The sequence below is a fragment of the Ichthyophthirius multifiliis genome, assembly GCF_000220395.1.
Source record: "Ichthyophthirius multifiliis unplaced genomic scaffold scaff_1120509250761, whole genome shotgun sequence".
Lineage (NCBI taxonomy): Eukaryota > Ciliophora > Oligohymenophorea > Hymenostomatida > Ichthyophthirius > Ichthyophthirius multifiliis.
Window position 1 is genome coordinate 31279 of NW_004086477.1, and position 16410 is coordinate 47688.

General features: G+C 15.1%; 2 protein-coding genes across 2 annotated transcripts, besides 37 other annotated features; one reads left to right on the forward strand and one right to left on the reverse strand. All coding sequences in view use genetic code 6, as the record gives it.

Moving 5' to 3' along the window:
* The first annotated feature begins 384 nt into the window (after window positions 1–384).
* Window positions 385–416: a microsatellite.
* Window positions 417–1449: 1033 nt separating this feature from the next.
* Window positions 1450–1542: a microsatellite.
* Window positions 1543–1760: 218 nt separating this feature from the next.
* Window positions 1761–1811: a microsatellite.
* A 457-nt stretch (window positions 1812–2268) lies between these two features.
* Window positions 2269–2322: a microsatellite.
* Window positions 2323–3729: 1407 nt separating this feature from the next.
* Window positions 3730–3812: a microsatellite.
* Window positions 3736–3799: a microsatellite.
* Window positions 3813–4468: 656 nt separating the features above from the next.
* Window positions 4469–4522: a microsatellite.
* Window positions 4521–7897, forward strand: IMG5_094270 (hypothetical protein; the record flags this gene model as incomplete). Its single annotated transcript, XM_004035602.1, has 8 exons — window positions 4521–4540; window positions 5044–5095; window positions 5176–5931; window positions 6074–6445; window positions 6589–6838; window positions 6894–7475; window positions 7520–7626; window positions 7769–7897. 8 exons carry the CDS (start codon window positions 4521–4523, stop codon window positions 7895–7897), a joined length of 2268 nt encoding a protein of 755 aa, XP_004035650.1.
* Window positions 4805–4843: a microsatellite.
* Window positions 5100–5153: a microsatellite.
* Window positions 5937–6018: a microsatellite.
* Window positions 6459–6544: a microsatellite.
* Window positions 6465–6544: a microsatellite.
* Window positions 6469–6558: a microsatellite.
* Window positions 6858–6891: a microsatellite.
* Window positions 7489–7518: a microsatellite.
* Window positions 7670–7737: a microsatellite.
* Window positions 7679–7738: a microsatellite.
* Window positions 7690–7742: a microsatellite.
* Window positions 7738–7762: a microsatellite.
* A 57-nt stretch (window positions 7898–7954) lies between the features above and the next one.
* Window positions 7955–7996: a microsatellite.
* A 921-nt stretch (window positions 7997–8917) lies between these two features.
* Window positions 8918–8942: a microsatellite.
* Window positions 8943–9967: 1025 nt separating this feature from the next.
* Window positions 9968–10026: a microsatellite.
* Window positions 9976–10045: a microsatellite.
* Window positions 9999–10067: a microsatellite.
* A 317-nt stretch (window positions 10068–10384) lies between these two features.
* IMG5_094280 (hypothetical protein) lies at window positions 10385–11009 on the reverse strand (the record flags this gene model as incomplete). Its single annotated transcript, XM_004035603.1, has 2 exons — window positions 10385–10426; window positions 10680–11009. 2 exons carry the CDS (start codon window positions 11007–11009, stop codon window positions 10385–10387), a joined length of 372 nt encoding a protein of 123 aa, XP_004035651.1.
* Window positions 10428–10508: a microsatellite.
* A 372-nt stretch (window positions 11010–11381) lies between the features above and the next one.
* Window positions 11382–11435: a microsatellite.
* Window positions 11436–11976: 541 nt separating this feature from the next.
* Window positions 11977–12046: a microsatellite.
* Window positions 12047–13267: 1221 nt separating this feature from the next.
* Window positions 13268–13333: a microsatellite.
* Window positions 13334–13569: 236 nt separating this feature from the next.
* Window positions 13570–13602: a microsatellite.
* Window positions 13603–13612: 10 nt separating this feature from the next.
* Window positions 13613–13646: a microsatellite.
* Window positions 13647–14204: 558 nt separating this feature from the next.
* Window positions 14205–14249: a microsatellite.
* A 493-nt stretch (window positions 14250–14742) lies between these two features.
* Window positions 14743–14791: a microsatellite.
* Window positions 14792–14924: 133 nt separating this feature from the next.
* Window positions 14925–15019: a microsatellite.
* Window positions 14956–14999: a microsatellite.
* Window positions 14962–15007: a microsatellite.
* A 1061-nt stretch (window positions 15020–16080) lies between the features above and the next one.
* Window positions 16081–16119: a microsatellite.
* A 50-nt stretch (window positions 16120–16169) lies between these two features.
* Window positions 16170–16202: a microsatellite.
* Window positions 16203–16410: the final 208 nt, after the last annotated feature.

Here is a 16410-nt window from a genome sequence, read left to right on the forward strand (position 1 = left end):
ATTTCGTTTTTTGATTTATTTGAGTTTTTAATTATACTTACGTTTAAAGTTTCTCCAACTATTTTTTCTTGTATATCTAAATTATTTAATAAACATGAATCACATTTCAGATTTTGGGATAAAATGCAATCTTTATTGAAATTTTCTTCATTTTTTTATTCTTAATTTACAATATTTAATTCTTAATTTTCATAATTTTATTGAATTTATATTCCTTATTATTATTATATTAATAAATTTTTAGCTCTAATTTTTTAATTGATAATTAAATTTCCTTGAATAACACTTTAAGAAAAACAAAATGCATATAAAAAAGTAGTTAAAACAAATAAAAAAAGATTTTCATTTTGGGAAAAAAACAATAGAAAGTAAATTAAATAAAATAATAAATATTATTAAATAAATAATTATTAAATTTTTTTTTCTCAACTCTTAATAATTTTCAAAAACCACCAAAATCTATTTTTCTATATTTAAAATATTATTTTCCTATTAAATTAATTAATTTAATTATTCTTTTCCTTCATTTAAAATTTAATCTTCTTTACTTACTTTATTTCTTCTTTTTTTCCCATTTTTTAAAATATTATTATTTTAGGCTTTATTCTCTTAAATTTCAACCATTAATTTTTCCACACAAACCTTAAATTTCTATTTAAAAGTTTCCCTGTTTTCCGAACTACTTGCGCTATTAATTTTCCCCTTAAACATCGTGTTTTTTACGAAATTCTAATAAAATTAAAATAAAAACTACACTTTATTATTCCCTATATCTTTTATATGATAATAATTTTATTAAAAAAAAGAATCACAATAAGGTACTCCTTAAATTTTAATTTCCCTCTCGATAATAAATTCATCCAAATTTAACCAAAAAATCCTCTCATCTGAATTCACTGTACATTCAGAAGGTGCAAAAGGCACTTTTTCTCTTACTGGATGTGTAAAAATGCTCTTTCTAGTTGATAAATTTACAAAATTAATCAGTTCGTCGAAATCTGAACTTTTTAAATCTTAATAAATAGCAGGAGGTGCAGGTTCCCATTTTTATTCTTTAATATTTTTATCCTTAACATAATTTATCTAATAGTATTGACCAAAACTTGGATATTCTTTATAAGGTCTATCACTAAAAACATGATAGAAAATTTCCCTAGCGCAAGTATTTTCGACAGTAAATTCAAGCTTTTCTCCATTTAATTTGTAATACATATTTTGTGTTTCATTCATAATTTTCTCCCTTCTTTCTTTAAGCTTTTATAATTATTCTTCGCTTATAGTATTTAAATCAATTTATTATTATTAGTTCTCTTGTTATTATTATAATGGATTTTCAGCCTCTTCATTTTCATCTTCTATGTCATCTTCAGATTCATTATCGCTGATTTAACAAGAATTTTAATTATGCTTTTATTTTAACTATTCATATTCATATATTTATCTTTACAGATATATATAAATAAAATATATATATATACATATATATATATATATATATAAATATATATATATATATATATATTTATTATATGTATATATATAATTTATATTTACTATTTTATAAGTCTATAACATCTATCTCTACTCATAAATGATGTGAAAAATTATTCACCTTTTTTTGTAAAAATAGAAATCGAATTATCAAATATTAAGGCATTTGGTCTATTTATTTAAAAAATATGATATACATATCATAGAAAATTACCTTTTTTCAACTTTTTATATATCATCAAATGGAATAACTAATATAGTATTTCCTGTATATATATATATATATATATATATATTTATATATATATATATATATATATTTTATAATAAATACCAAAAATAGTTCTTGAATTAAATTTAGAATAAAAGCCTAATATGGAATTGAAAATATAAAGCTTCCCTTGAAGATGAATTTTCTAAAAAAAAGCGCAACCAAAACAATCTACAACATAATCATTTTCAGGTACATTAAATTTCTATTTTAACCAATCATCAATATGGACCGAATCTTCTTATTTTTTATTATTACATTAAGGAAAAGATAATATTTAAGTAACTTTATTTTTATTAATTTCGCTTTCATCAAAATTTTAATATTATTAAGGTATTTTCAAAATCTTAATAAATTTAAATTCTTCGTTATTTTATTGATTTGTATCATTATTTAAATAAAAAACGCTTTAATATTTTGTGAATAAAGCCGAAACTTCTTCTTTGACTTCATCTTAAATGAATTTAATATTACTCTAAATAAAATAAAATTAAAAAACATAAAATTATATATATATATATATATAAATATATATATATATATATATATATATATATATAAATTTATTTTTATATATACTTATATTTATGAAATTGATTTAATTCTATTTTTATTCATCTAAACTTATTCTTTTAATACATAAAGTATTATTTATTTGAGTTCTTAACAATTATTATTTTCTACTTTTATTATTTCTTCAAAAAGCAAATTAATTTAATTCTGAAATTCCCCTTTTAATAATAATCCATTTTCATTTAAATTTTAATTCCCCTTAATAATTTTTGTTTATAAATTTTAAATATTTTTATCTAATGTTTATTATAAATTCATAATATTCTATAAAATTTATTATTTTTATAATATAAACACCGAATAAATTTAAAAAGACTCCTATATTTAATCTATAACATCATAAATAACAACTACAATCTAAAAATATTTCTAAGATAAAAGTGAGTCATTTTTAATTTTATTATTTTAGTGTTTTTTCAGACTTTTAGATATAAATTCATATGAACTTGAAAATTCTTGTAAATAATGTTTTATGTTTTTATTATTTCGCATTCTTTCGTCCAATATTTTTCTAATTTATTCCAAAATATTCTTAGAATAATCACAATAGTTTATTTTTATACTCTCTTCACTTTAATTATTCACTTATTAATTATATTTTTATATTAAACTTTCTATAGAACCATTATAATTTCCATTATTCTCAAAACATTTTACATATTTAGCCTCTAAATTTTCATTAGTTTCCTTTGAAACACCCCTAAGAACAGTTATGAATTACATAACAATCTAAAGTACAACTTTAAATGAATTTTAGAAAAGACTTTTCATTTATTCGAAGTTAATATTTAAAGTTTAGGTGTATTATTTATCACTTTTATTCAATTCTTCGAGAATTTCTTATAATTATGTTTCTTATAATTGTATATTCTATAATTATTATTTAATTTAAAGTTCTTTTTTCTCAAATAGGGAAACATTATAACCAGTGTTTTGGTTTTCTTATTATTCTTTGAATTTAGTGGAAATTTCAAGACAGTTTTTTTCATAATTTTTATAATTTTTTTGGAATTAATCTTTTAATTTTTCGAATTTACGTTCAGAATTTAATAAATTTTCAATAATCAATTTTTTACCATTAATAATTTCATCCAAATTAAAATCTTATTAATCTAACACATTTAATTATTAAATATTCGCATTTAATAATTCATTTACAAATTTAATCATTTATAATATTGTTAAAGGAAGTTATTCTTTATCATTTATTATTATTTATAGTTGTAAAGTTTTTTGATTTTTTTATACCATTTTATAAAAACTATCAATCATAAATAACATATCAAGAAAATATTATTTAAAATGCTTTGTTGATTGACTTATTTCTTCAGTTCTATCTTCAATTAAAGATTATTAGTATTTACGACTGTTTTACATTTTTTATTGAATTTTGTTATTGTTATAATATATATAAAATATAATATATATATATATAAATAAATATATATTATAAATATATATATAAACTATTTTTATATTTTTGCAATACTTATTATTATATAATAATTAGAATTTATTAGTTATTTATTAATACAATTCATTAAATTTATATATTTATAATTATTTAAGTTAATATCATATTCATTAATTAAAAAAGTATTTTTATTTAAATTATTTTTTATTATTATTTAATATATATAGATTTATTTTATTAAGATATTTTATATTTATATTATTTTTTAATAAATAATATATTAAAATAATATTTTTTTTTTTAAAAAAAATTATAATTATAATTGTAATTTTTTTTTTTTTTTTATTTTATATATACAAATTTATTTTATATTTATTTATATAAATAATATATTATTTTAGAAAATTTCGATATTTAAAATTATTTACTTAATTATAATATAAATTTTTTAATTTTTTTTAAAATTTTTATCTTTATATTTTGTTTTGATAATTTTTAAAAATATATAAAATAATTTATTATAACTAAATATTTTTTTATATCAATTTTTATTTTTCATTTTTCAATATAAATTAACATTTTTTTTTTATATAAATAATAGTAGGTATATATTTTAATATATTTAAACTATTTAAATTTTATAAAGAATTATATTTAATAAATATAAGACATTAAATTTCTTTAAAACATAAAAAAAACTATTTAAATAAAAACAACTGAAAAAATAAATATATAAAAAAAAAATTATAAACTAAAAAATTTAATAAAAAAATGGCCTAATATCGTTCTGCGTATAAATATTTTATTTATTATAAAATAATAAAAAAAATACCTATATATATTCATAATTAATATAAAATAAAAAAATACAAAATATAGTTTCGAAAAAGAATTAAAACATCGAATTCTTTAAAAATCAACTTCTTTTTTAAGTGAAGAAGCAGTTTTATTAAAAAACTTCCGATATTTCGACTTAAATAATAAAGGCATAGTATCCTAATAAGAATTTATGAAATGTATTGAAAAAATAGGAATTCAAATATTTAATAAACAAGTAAAAAAATACAAATATAAAAAAAAAAATATAAAAAAAAGGATTTTATAGAACTATTTAATTATTATGATAAAGAAGGTAATGGTGAGTTAGATTACAAAAATTTTATATCTTAAGTATATGATAACAATATATAAATATAAAGGAGGATTTCACCGAAAAAATAATCTGGTTAAAAAAAACAAACAATTACTACTAAATTTAAAATCATTAAGATTTAATAATAAAATTATAATAAAGATTAAGAGAAAAAGGTACAAAATGTCTATTAGGTATTGCGCGTGAATTTAAAGTAAATATAAATATTTATATATATATATATATATATATATATATATATATATATATATTTATTTTTATATTTATTTATAGAATTTTGATGAAAATTTTTCAAAAACAATAGATTTTAATGAATTTATATAATCATTATAAAAAAATTAAATAAATCTAAATGAAGATGAAAGCGAAGAAATATTTTATTATTTTGATCGTAGAAATTAAAATGTAATAAATTACGAGGATTTTTTACTTTCTATAAGGGGTCCTACCTCATAATTTCGTAGAAATTTAATAAAGAATTTGTTTAAAAATATTGATAAGCGAAACTCCGGTATATTAAAAGCTAATGAAATAATTTCTTTTTTTAATCCAAAAATGCATCCAGATGTTTGCACAGGAATTAAAACAGAAGAAGATATTTACAAAGAATTCTCAAAAACATTACAAGACTATATTTTTTATAAAGGAATCAAAAATAGCAGCTTAACTGAGACAGAATTTGAAGATTTCTTTACTTTTTAGAGTGCTTGCATACCTGAAGATGAGTATTTTAAATCAATTTTATCTAATATTTGGAATAATCATTCAAAATTTGATAACGAATTAAAGTTAATATAGAAAAAATAAAATAATAATCTAAATAATCATTCATATATTGTTAATAATCAGAGCAATTAATAAGAACTTTATTAGTAAATAAGTAATAAAAGTATACATGAATATAATTAAAAAAGACCTATCACATCTCAAATATAGCAAATATACCCTTAAGAACTTCTAGAAAAAACAAGAAAGAAAATATCTAGTAGAGGAATTAGAGGTTTTATAGGAATATAGAGATAATTTAGGGCAAAATATATATATATATATATATATATATATATATATAATATATTATATATATATATATATATATATATATATATTTATATATATTATTTTTATAAATTTATATTATAAATATTAAATTATTCTAAATTTAATTTTATAGATTATGGATGATAATTATGACAAAGCAATCAATTAAGCCGAATTTCGAAAAGCAATGAGTGATTATAAAATGAATTTAAACGACTAAGAATGTCAGTTATTATTCTAATTATTTGATACTTAATAACATGGAATAATTTATATAGATGATTTGATTCATCATCTTTAAGGTAATATAAGTCCTTTTAGGAAAAAATTAATTGAACAAGCGTATTTATAGCTTGATAAATATGGAAACTAATAAGTAAGTTTAAATGATATAAAAAATTCTTTCTATTCAAAATGTCATCCTGATGTAAAAACTGCAAAAAGAACAGAAGATGAAATTTTAGGAGAGTTTTTAGAAACTTTCGAATTGCATCATAATTTAAGAGTATGATTTAATTTATAACATAAATATATATATATATATAAAATATATAAATATATATATATATATATATAATATATATAAATATATTTATATATATATGTATTTATATATATTTTTTTTTTTATACAAATATTTATTATTAGGTTGGTATGAAAGAATAATTAGTTTCAAAATAAGAATTTCATGAATATTATTATAATGTATCATCAACAATAGAAAATGATTAACATTTCGAAAATATCATTGTTAATACATATAAAGTAATTTTTATATTTTTTAATATAATTGTCTATATTTTATTTTAATTAAATATATATAAGCTTTATTAAAATAATTAATAATAATATTAATAATATGCTCCAACAAGTTATAAACCATAATATCAAAACTAAGGTATTTTTTTTCAAAATAAAAATAAAAATATATAATTAAATAAAATAAATAATAGAGCATAGATCTAGAACAACTTAAAATGCTCCTTTTGGAACTTCTAATACTCCTATGGATTATTCTACAACATTACGTCCCTAAAGTAAATAATCATAACTACAAAAACATATAAATCAAGAACTTCCTGCAGGTTCACCTTCCTGGCCTGGTTATAATTGGTAGGTTTAATAAGCAAATAGTGTTTATTAATAAGAAAATAATGGATGTCGAATGACTGGATAGAAATAAAGTGGTGAAGAGATATTCAATTAATTAAAATGTAAAGTATTAAATAGAGGTATTAGAGGATTTTTAAGTTTAAATAAAACATATAGAATTATCGATGATGAAGGAAATAGAATGATTAATATTTAAGATTTCATTAAAGTCTGTAAAGATTTAAGAACGGGAATAAATGAGGGAGAATTTACGGCTGTTTTTAAGCTTTTTGATTAAAATGCAATAGGATTTATTGATTTTGATAAATTTTTAAAAGCCATAACAGGAAATATGAATACTTTTAGAAAAAATATAGTTATGTCTGCTTTTGCTAAATTAGATAAAACTAAAAGTGCTGTTGTAGATATTGATGATATATTAGGTTTCTTTTTATAAAAAAAAATAAAAAAAATAAAAAAAATAAAGGAGCATATAATGTAAGTAAACATCCAGAAGTTTTGAATGGAAGAAAAAACGAGGAAGAAATTTTAGGTGATTTTCTCGATACTTTTGAAAAACATCATATATAATGGGTAATTATTATACTATATAATATTTTATTTTTATTTTGTATTTTATAAATAAATATATATAAATATATATAAATATATATAAATATTTTTATATATATATATTTATATATATTTTTTTTTATTTTTTTTTTTTATTATTTAGTTTGCAAATAATTGTAAAAGTACATAAGTTGATATTGACGAGTTTGTTGAATATTATAATATTTTAAGTGCTACTATTGAAGATGATAAATATTTTGAAGCCATACTTAGGTCTGTGTGGCGAATTTGAATGAATTTTATTTTTATAATATATAAAAAAAAAATCATAAATATTTATACAACTTAAATTTTTTTTTTTTTATTATTTTTAATTTATTTTTATTTATTTAATAAAAATGATAAAAAATTTCTAAATATTAGATTAAATAAAACAAAATTATTTAGAATCTATAGATTTTCTAGAAAACACTAAAGACCTTTAAATCCAATATCTTCTCAAAATCGACGAAAAAGATCTAAAATAAAGGATAACTTTAATATGTAAATACATCAAAACAATCCAAGATCCTCTATTACCGCCAAAAATAAAACTTTTTATATGCAAATACTTAAAAAACGACAACTAATTTGAACTAATAGGGTTAAATAAATACCAAAAAGAACTTGAAAACATGTTTAATCCAGATTAAACTTGTACATATATATTACATAATGTATAATTAATGATCAATATGGAGACTAATAAAATCCAATACATATATGATATTTACTCTCAACTATATAAAGACAACGAAAATCTATATATAACGAAGTAATTAATTGAATTAAATACATTTATGAAATTATAAAATAAAGAAAATGTTTTCGAATATAATCTCGAAGAACCCATAAATAACTTTTGTTTAGAATTTTAATGTTAAAAAGATGAATTTTAATTAAAGCCTTCTTTTTTGAATTTAATAAAGGCAAAAAATATGAAATATTTCAAGTGTATAATCATAAATATAAACAAAGGTACTAATATAAAAGAAATATAAGATATAATTCCTGAATTTTATATAAACGAATAAACTGAAGATTATTATAAAATAAAATTATTAGATGAAAAAACACTAATTGACTATATAAATTTATTTCTTATATATGAAAAAAAACAAGAAAATAATAATAATAATGAAAATAATTATTTAATATAGGAAGAACTTAATTTTTATTTAAAAAACTTTTAATAAATATTCATTAAAAATTCAATTTTATCTTTTGATAAATTTCTAAACTTAAATATTATTTCATATTTTAAAAATACTGTTAATAATAATAATAATAATAATAATTAGAAATATATTATTTCTAAAAAAGGTATAATTTTTCTCCCATAAAATTAGATTTTTTCTGAAATTTAAATATAAAATGCATTTAAAAAAATAAATTTTTAACCAACTAATATGAATGATATTTATCAAAAAAAATTTACTATAATAAGGAAAAACTTCTGCTTTAAAGTTAAACTTTTAAAAGTTAAACTTATTTCTTTTAAACTAATATGTACTTAGTGTTAAAAAGAATGGCAATTACCTTTCTAAAAATGCCTATATTGTAAAAATATAGAAAATAAAATAAAAAAAAACAGCTAATTATTCGTTTAAGATTAACATTTTTTACAAAACCAAGCCTACTTATTGGTTTAAAATGATTTAGTTGATATTTTTTTTGATTTTACGGAAGAAGAAAAAAGCCAAATTGAAAATTATTTAAAAACATAAAAACCTTATTTAAAATTTATATAATAAAAATCTAGTTTTGACTTGCCTGTTTAAATACAAGATATTAAATGGAAAATATTTAATAAAGATATTCAAAAAAATATAATAGGTTCACCTTTTTTTGACAACCTTAATTATATAGAGCATTATAAAAAAAATGAAAAAGAAGAATTTTTACATATTTCAACAAAAAATTCAAAAAGAAGACAAAATAATCCTATTTATGTAAACGGATCATTTATAGTAGAAAATAATAAAAGATTTGGATAAAATTAAATATTTTATAGATAGATTTTATGTATTAAAGTTGTATGGATTTAATAAATATAATAATAAGATTTATAATTAAATGAGGATATTTAAATTTTATTAGATTAAATTAAATAAGCAAATAATTATTAAATATAATAATAAAAATGATAAAAAATATTTTTGAAAAACATATTAATTCATATAAATTTTAAATTTTAATTATGCATATTATATTTAAATAAATAGTTTTAATAAATATGTTATTTAATTTCTATTTAAAAAAAAATAAAAATTATAAAATATAAAGTATAAAAGCAAATAAAATAAAAAATATATAGACTAATATTTATATAAATATATATTAATATTCAAATTTATATAAATATTTATATATATAAATTTAAAATAATAATATATATATTTATATATATTTATATATATATAAAAATTAGTTATTTATTTAATTTTTAAAAATTTTATTTTTATTATTTATATTTTATATTATATATATATTACATTTTATTTTAAAAAAATTTTTTTATATAATATATAATTATGTATATTTTTATAATTCATTTTTTTTTTACATAAAATTATTAATATTTTTAAATTTTTATTATTAATTATTTACTATATCATTTTTATATAATTTTGAGAGCTATGATTTTACTAATCCATTTTTATTTAAATTGCATTATTATTATCCAAATTATTATAGAAGTTCCTTTGAATTAAAATTATTATTAAACTAACTTATATTTTCATTTTTCTTTTTTAAATTTAACATAGAATTAGGTTAGTTTCTATTATTATTATTATTATTATTATTATTATTATTATTATTATTATTATTATTATTATTTTTATTTTTATTTTTATTATTATCTTTGTTTATTAAAGTATAAATATTTTTATCAAAAAGTTAATTTTCATTAAAAACATCTTCAAAATTATTCAAATCTTTTTTTTTTTTATATATATTTATTACTATTCTTTTTTTTAATTTATATTGTTATCTATATTTTGATTTATATAATCATTATATTCATACTATACTTCTTTTTCTTATATTTCTTCAAAAGCTCTTATAATTCTTTGTTTTCTTCTTTCTTCAAAACTACTTTCACTTTCATTTAAATCATTATTTAAATTTTACAAATTTCTTTTCTTTCCTTAATACCCATTACATATTCCTTTTATAATACCTTTAATTTCTTCCCTTTCTTTTGAAACAATATCCTATACAAATCTTTCTTTTGCCAAAAATTCATTTTTTTCATTAAATTCTACTTTATTTTCAATAATTTCTTCCAATTCTGCATCTAAATCATCACTAGAATTTAAACCAGCTTCTATTTTCTCATCTCTATCTTTTGTTTTTTTCATATTCTAATATATTTATTAACTATCATCATCTTCAGATCCTGAAAAAGCCTCATCTTCAATAAAAATTGAAGATATTTTTTTTTTTCTATTTTTTAGATAATTCCTATTTTTATTAAATATCATTTTTTTATATATTTTCTTCTTATTTTTTTATAATTTGTTTAATTTATTTTTTCTCTTCACTTAATAAAAAGCTAAATTAAACACTTAAACTTTGAATATTTTCTTCATTTGTATTTTTTTAATTATATGGAGAATTTATTTAAATATTTTATTTTTTTTATTTATTTTCTTCTTAAAATCCTTAACTATCCTCAATTTCTTCAATTTGATAAATCTTATTGTTTTCTTAAGATAAGTCCGAAGAACAATTTTTAAAAAAAACCGGATGAATTTTAATATATACCAGATGATTTTTAAGAAAAAGAAGAACATTAACTATTATTATTATTTTCTTAATTTTTCTTTTTTATATTAATTTAATTTCCAATACTATCTAAACTTGTTTATTTAAAACTATTTTTAAATTTCTCGATATTAACTAATTTATTTTTATTAATTTTTTGCATTCCTTTTTTTAATAATTCACTTCTAGAAAATTAATTTTTATCTACTTTTTTGCTAGATTTTCCTTTTAATTAAAAAGCCTCAATATTAAGTTCATTTTTTAAAGCCATTTTATTAATAAAAATTGTATTATTTGTTATTTTATTATTTTTAATTCTCTCATCAATTACAGGTACTTATAGTTCTATATTTAAATCATCATTATCTTACTTATTTATATATTATTCATTATTTTATTAATTTTCGTTAGTTTCTTATGTTTATGATAAAAAACGTAAAAGTTAACTTTTTTTGTTTTACTAAATTTTAATATTTTTTTCTTATGAGATTCCAGTTTTTTCACTTTCATAAGTTTTATCAATATTTTATGAATTATGATTACTATTTATCTTTATTTAAAATATATATATATATATATATATATATATATATATATATATATATATATATATATATATATATATATATATTTATTATAATTATTTTTTATATAATACATCTAATCCTCTTTATTTTTTATACATGTGTTGTAATTATATAAAATTATTTAAATTTTTATGTGTCTTATTATTATTTTTTCAAATTTTAAATCTTCTTCTTTTAAATATTCTTATTCTACAATAGGCTCGTCATTATCATCGTTATAAGTGTTTTAAATACAATTATATTCCTAAAACAGTTTATTTGGAGGTTTTATTAATTAATTTCCTTTTTCTTTTTTAACTTTTTTTTTCTTTTAATTTTATAATTTTTAAGATTCTTATTATTATAAATTAGCACTTATTTAAATTTAATCATCTTCATCTCCTTCTGAATCAAATTTGTTTTATAATCTAAATATTATTTCGTTATTTTTTTGATTTACTGGTTAACTAAGTTTATCATTTTCTTATTTTTTTAATCTTTTTTTAACTTTTTTTCAGAATTTTTTAACTTTTCCCTTTTTTCTAAAAGTTTTTTTAATTATTCGTCTTAGCTAATATCAGAAATAGTTATATCAAATTATTCCATAATTTTGTAAAAAAAAAAATACTTTTAATTATTTATTTTTTAATTTGATTTTTAATTTATGCATCTAAAAAAATTATAAAAAGACAAAATATTAAATATATATAACAAAGAAAATTAGCAAATATGTATTCCAATAATATATATATGTATTAGTTATCATATTAAAACTAAATAAACTAACATTAATTTAAAATAAAATATAAAAATAAGAAGTCTTATATTGATATTAGATCAATATAAAAGATTACTTATTATATAAATATATTAATATAGACATATATATACTTAATAGAAAAAAAAACAAGAATTTCTTATTTCAAAATTAATATAAATAAATAAAAAAAAAAAAATGTTAAAAGAAATTAATTAATATTATAATGTTTTTAATAATTCTTAAAAAAATGTTAATAAATTTAAAAATATATATAATTTTGAAAAATAACTGTAGTTATTACAATATAAAATTATATAATTATTATTTATATATAAGTAAAATTAAAATATCTGAAAGTTCACTAATTAAGAAATAATAATGTTAAAAAAAAAAAAATTAAAAAAATGGTTAAGTAATTAATATTTATGAAAATAAAATAAAATATAAATAATAATAATTTTATATTAATTAATTATTTACATTTAAAAAAATAATTATCTTTTAGTTATTATATTTAAAATACTAGTTTATATTTAAATATTTATTTCTTATTTTATTTTAAATATTAAATCTTCTTATATTTAAAATTAAAATTAATTTAAAATAGACTAAATATGTATTATTATAATATAAAAGTTATATTTTTTATTAAATATACTTAAATAATATTCTTTATTAATTAATGATTTTATATTAATTCTTTAAATAACAATAAATAAACATATATTTAATAAATGCTTTATAAAAAAATAAAATTATAATTTATTATTAAAATTAATATTTTATTTTTTTTTGTTATACAATATTTATATATATTTAATTTATTTTATAAAAAAAAAATAAAAAAAAAGAGAAAAAAAATGTATGATTCATTATTTTTTTTAATTAATTATTTTTATAAATTATGTTATCATTGTTCACTTTAACTATTATTTTAATTTAAATTAAATTTTTATTTATAATTTTCATTGAATGTATTATCATAATTCCATTTTTTTTAAGGTTTCTTATATTTTTTTTATTAAAAATCAATAAATATGTGATAATTATTATTATTTTTATTTTATAAAAAAAAAATTACTTTTATATTATTCTTACTAGTTTAAATTTCTTAATTTTATTAAGTTTCATCATTAACTAATTTTAAATCATTATTAATATCTGGAATATCTTTAAAAGAAAATCTACTTGCAATAGATAAGCTCAAATCTGAATTTTAATCTAATTATTATGATAAAGTACTTTTTCTTTTAATACAATTTAAATCAATAGAAGGTTTATGTTTAATAACTTATTATTATTAACATTATTCATTATTACGAATTTTTGTTTTATTTTTAATAATTTCCTTAATATTAGCTTTATTTATAATTTATTATTTTTAATTATTTATTAAATTATTAGGTTATTCTAATATATAATCCTATATATTCGTTTGAAAATCTATTTATAATAATTTAGAAATAATATTAATTTTTATATATAAATATAGATTTTTTTACATAATAATTTCTAAAGATCTAAACTATCTTTGATTTTTAAAATATTTATTTAGGATTTATCCAATTCAGCCATTAGTTCAAAATAATAATTTTAATTATTTACAATTTAGCACATTTCTTATATTTGCATTTTTAATAATTATAAGTTTTATTTAAATACATCTATTAATTAAATTCCTATTTATTCATAAGGTAAATTGAATATTTCTTATTTAATATATATTAAATTTATATCTAAAATTAATTATTTATTTAGTTTAATTAATTTTTCTTAAACTATTTTTATTAAAAAATAAACATGTTTAAGAAAATGAAATAAATTTTTTACATATTCTGATTTTAATATTTATATTGTTTAGTTCAAATTATTATGATAATATACCAAAGTGTTTCTTAAATTTTAATTTTCAGACATTAATCTATTAATAATATTTTATTAATATTATTTACTATATTCAATAATTTCTTCTTGATAATTTTATTTTGATTATCTGTTAACATTATTATTATTATTATTATTATTATTATTATTATTAATATTATTATTAATATGATTTGTTTAAGAATTTTATTGAATTGTGTCAGTTTAATTTTTTATTATTTAATTTTTTTCATTCTTGTCCTGCATTCTTCTAATCTATATATTTATAATTTTTAAATTAAATACATAATAATAAATTAATATATATTAAATTATTTATAAATATAAAATTATTTAATATATATTATTTATATATATACATATTTATATATATATTATATATTTTTATAATTATATACTTATTCTTTTATTTTATTTGCTTCATTTTCTTTCTTTCTCACCTCTATATTTAATAAATTTAATTTTTATTGAATTCTGTTATAATTTTTATTGCTTTCATCTTTTTCAGCTTATAATTTTTGAATTTCTTTCTTATGTTTATCTTCTATCATTTCTATATGATTTTATAATTATCCTATTTATTTTTTAAATTTATTTATTTCATTTAACTATCTTACATTTAAAAATTAATATTTAATTATAATTTTTATTAAAAAAATAAAAAATACTTTTCATTTTTTTCGCATGCAATTCTATAATTTTATTCTTATTTAGCAGTTTTTTCTATGATATTATTTCTATACATTATATCTTTTTGTCTTTATTCAATTAATTAGTAAATAATATTTAGAATTTGCATTGCTTCGCATTAATTTGCATTTAAAACATTTTCAAAATTTTAATAACCCAAATTTTTTAAAGATTAATTACAATAAATACTCATATCTAAAATTTATTATAAAAGATTTTCTTATTAAAAATTTAAACTATTATCTGAATAATTTTTAGATCTTTTAGTTGGTGTAAAATCAAAATTATCATTATTCTCATTATTAAAATTATCATATATTTTTTAGAAGTTATCATAATCATTATTAATGTGGCTAATTGGAGTATTTAAAATAAATGGATCTTATGCGAATATAATCTAAATTTTTAAAACTTAATGATTAAAATAATTATAAATATTTACATTTTCATCTATAAATGTATTATCTTAATGTAGATTTTAGGTCACTTACATATTATCTTGATCATTTGAGTATATTTTATTTAATTTATTGACATTTAGTAAAAATTTAAATAATATTAATTTTATTATTTTTATTTTTATTAAGAAAAAATAAATAATTATTTTCAATTAATTTTTTAATTAAATATTAGTAAAAAATAAATAATATAAATATGAAATATTTAATTATATAATAAATCATTAATAATAATATATTTTTATTATTTTAATTCTTTAAGAAATAAATAATAAATTATATTATACTAATAAAATTTTATAATATAATTTTTTTTTATTTAAATATTTTTATTATATATTAAATAAAGTAAATAACTCAGTTTTAAATATAAACGATTATTATTTTTTAAATTAGTATATATATATATATATATATATATATATATATTTGATAATATAAAAAAACTAATTAATATTAAATAAAATAAAAATTAAATATATTAAACCATATTTTTTTTTTATTAATTTATATTTATTTAATGAATTAAATTCATAAAAATATATATGTATATATAAAAACTAAATATAATAAGTTTATACTAATTTTTTTTAAAAAATATTCTTAATTATAATAATTATATTCTTGTTAATATTTT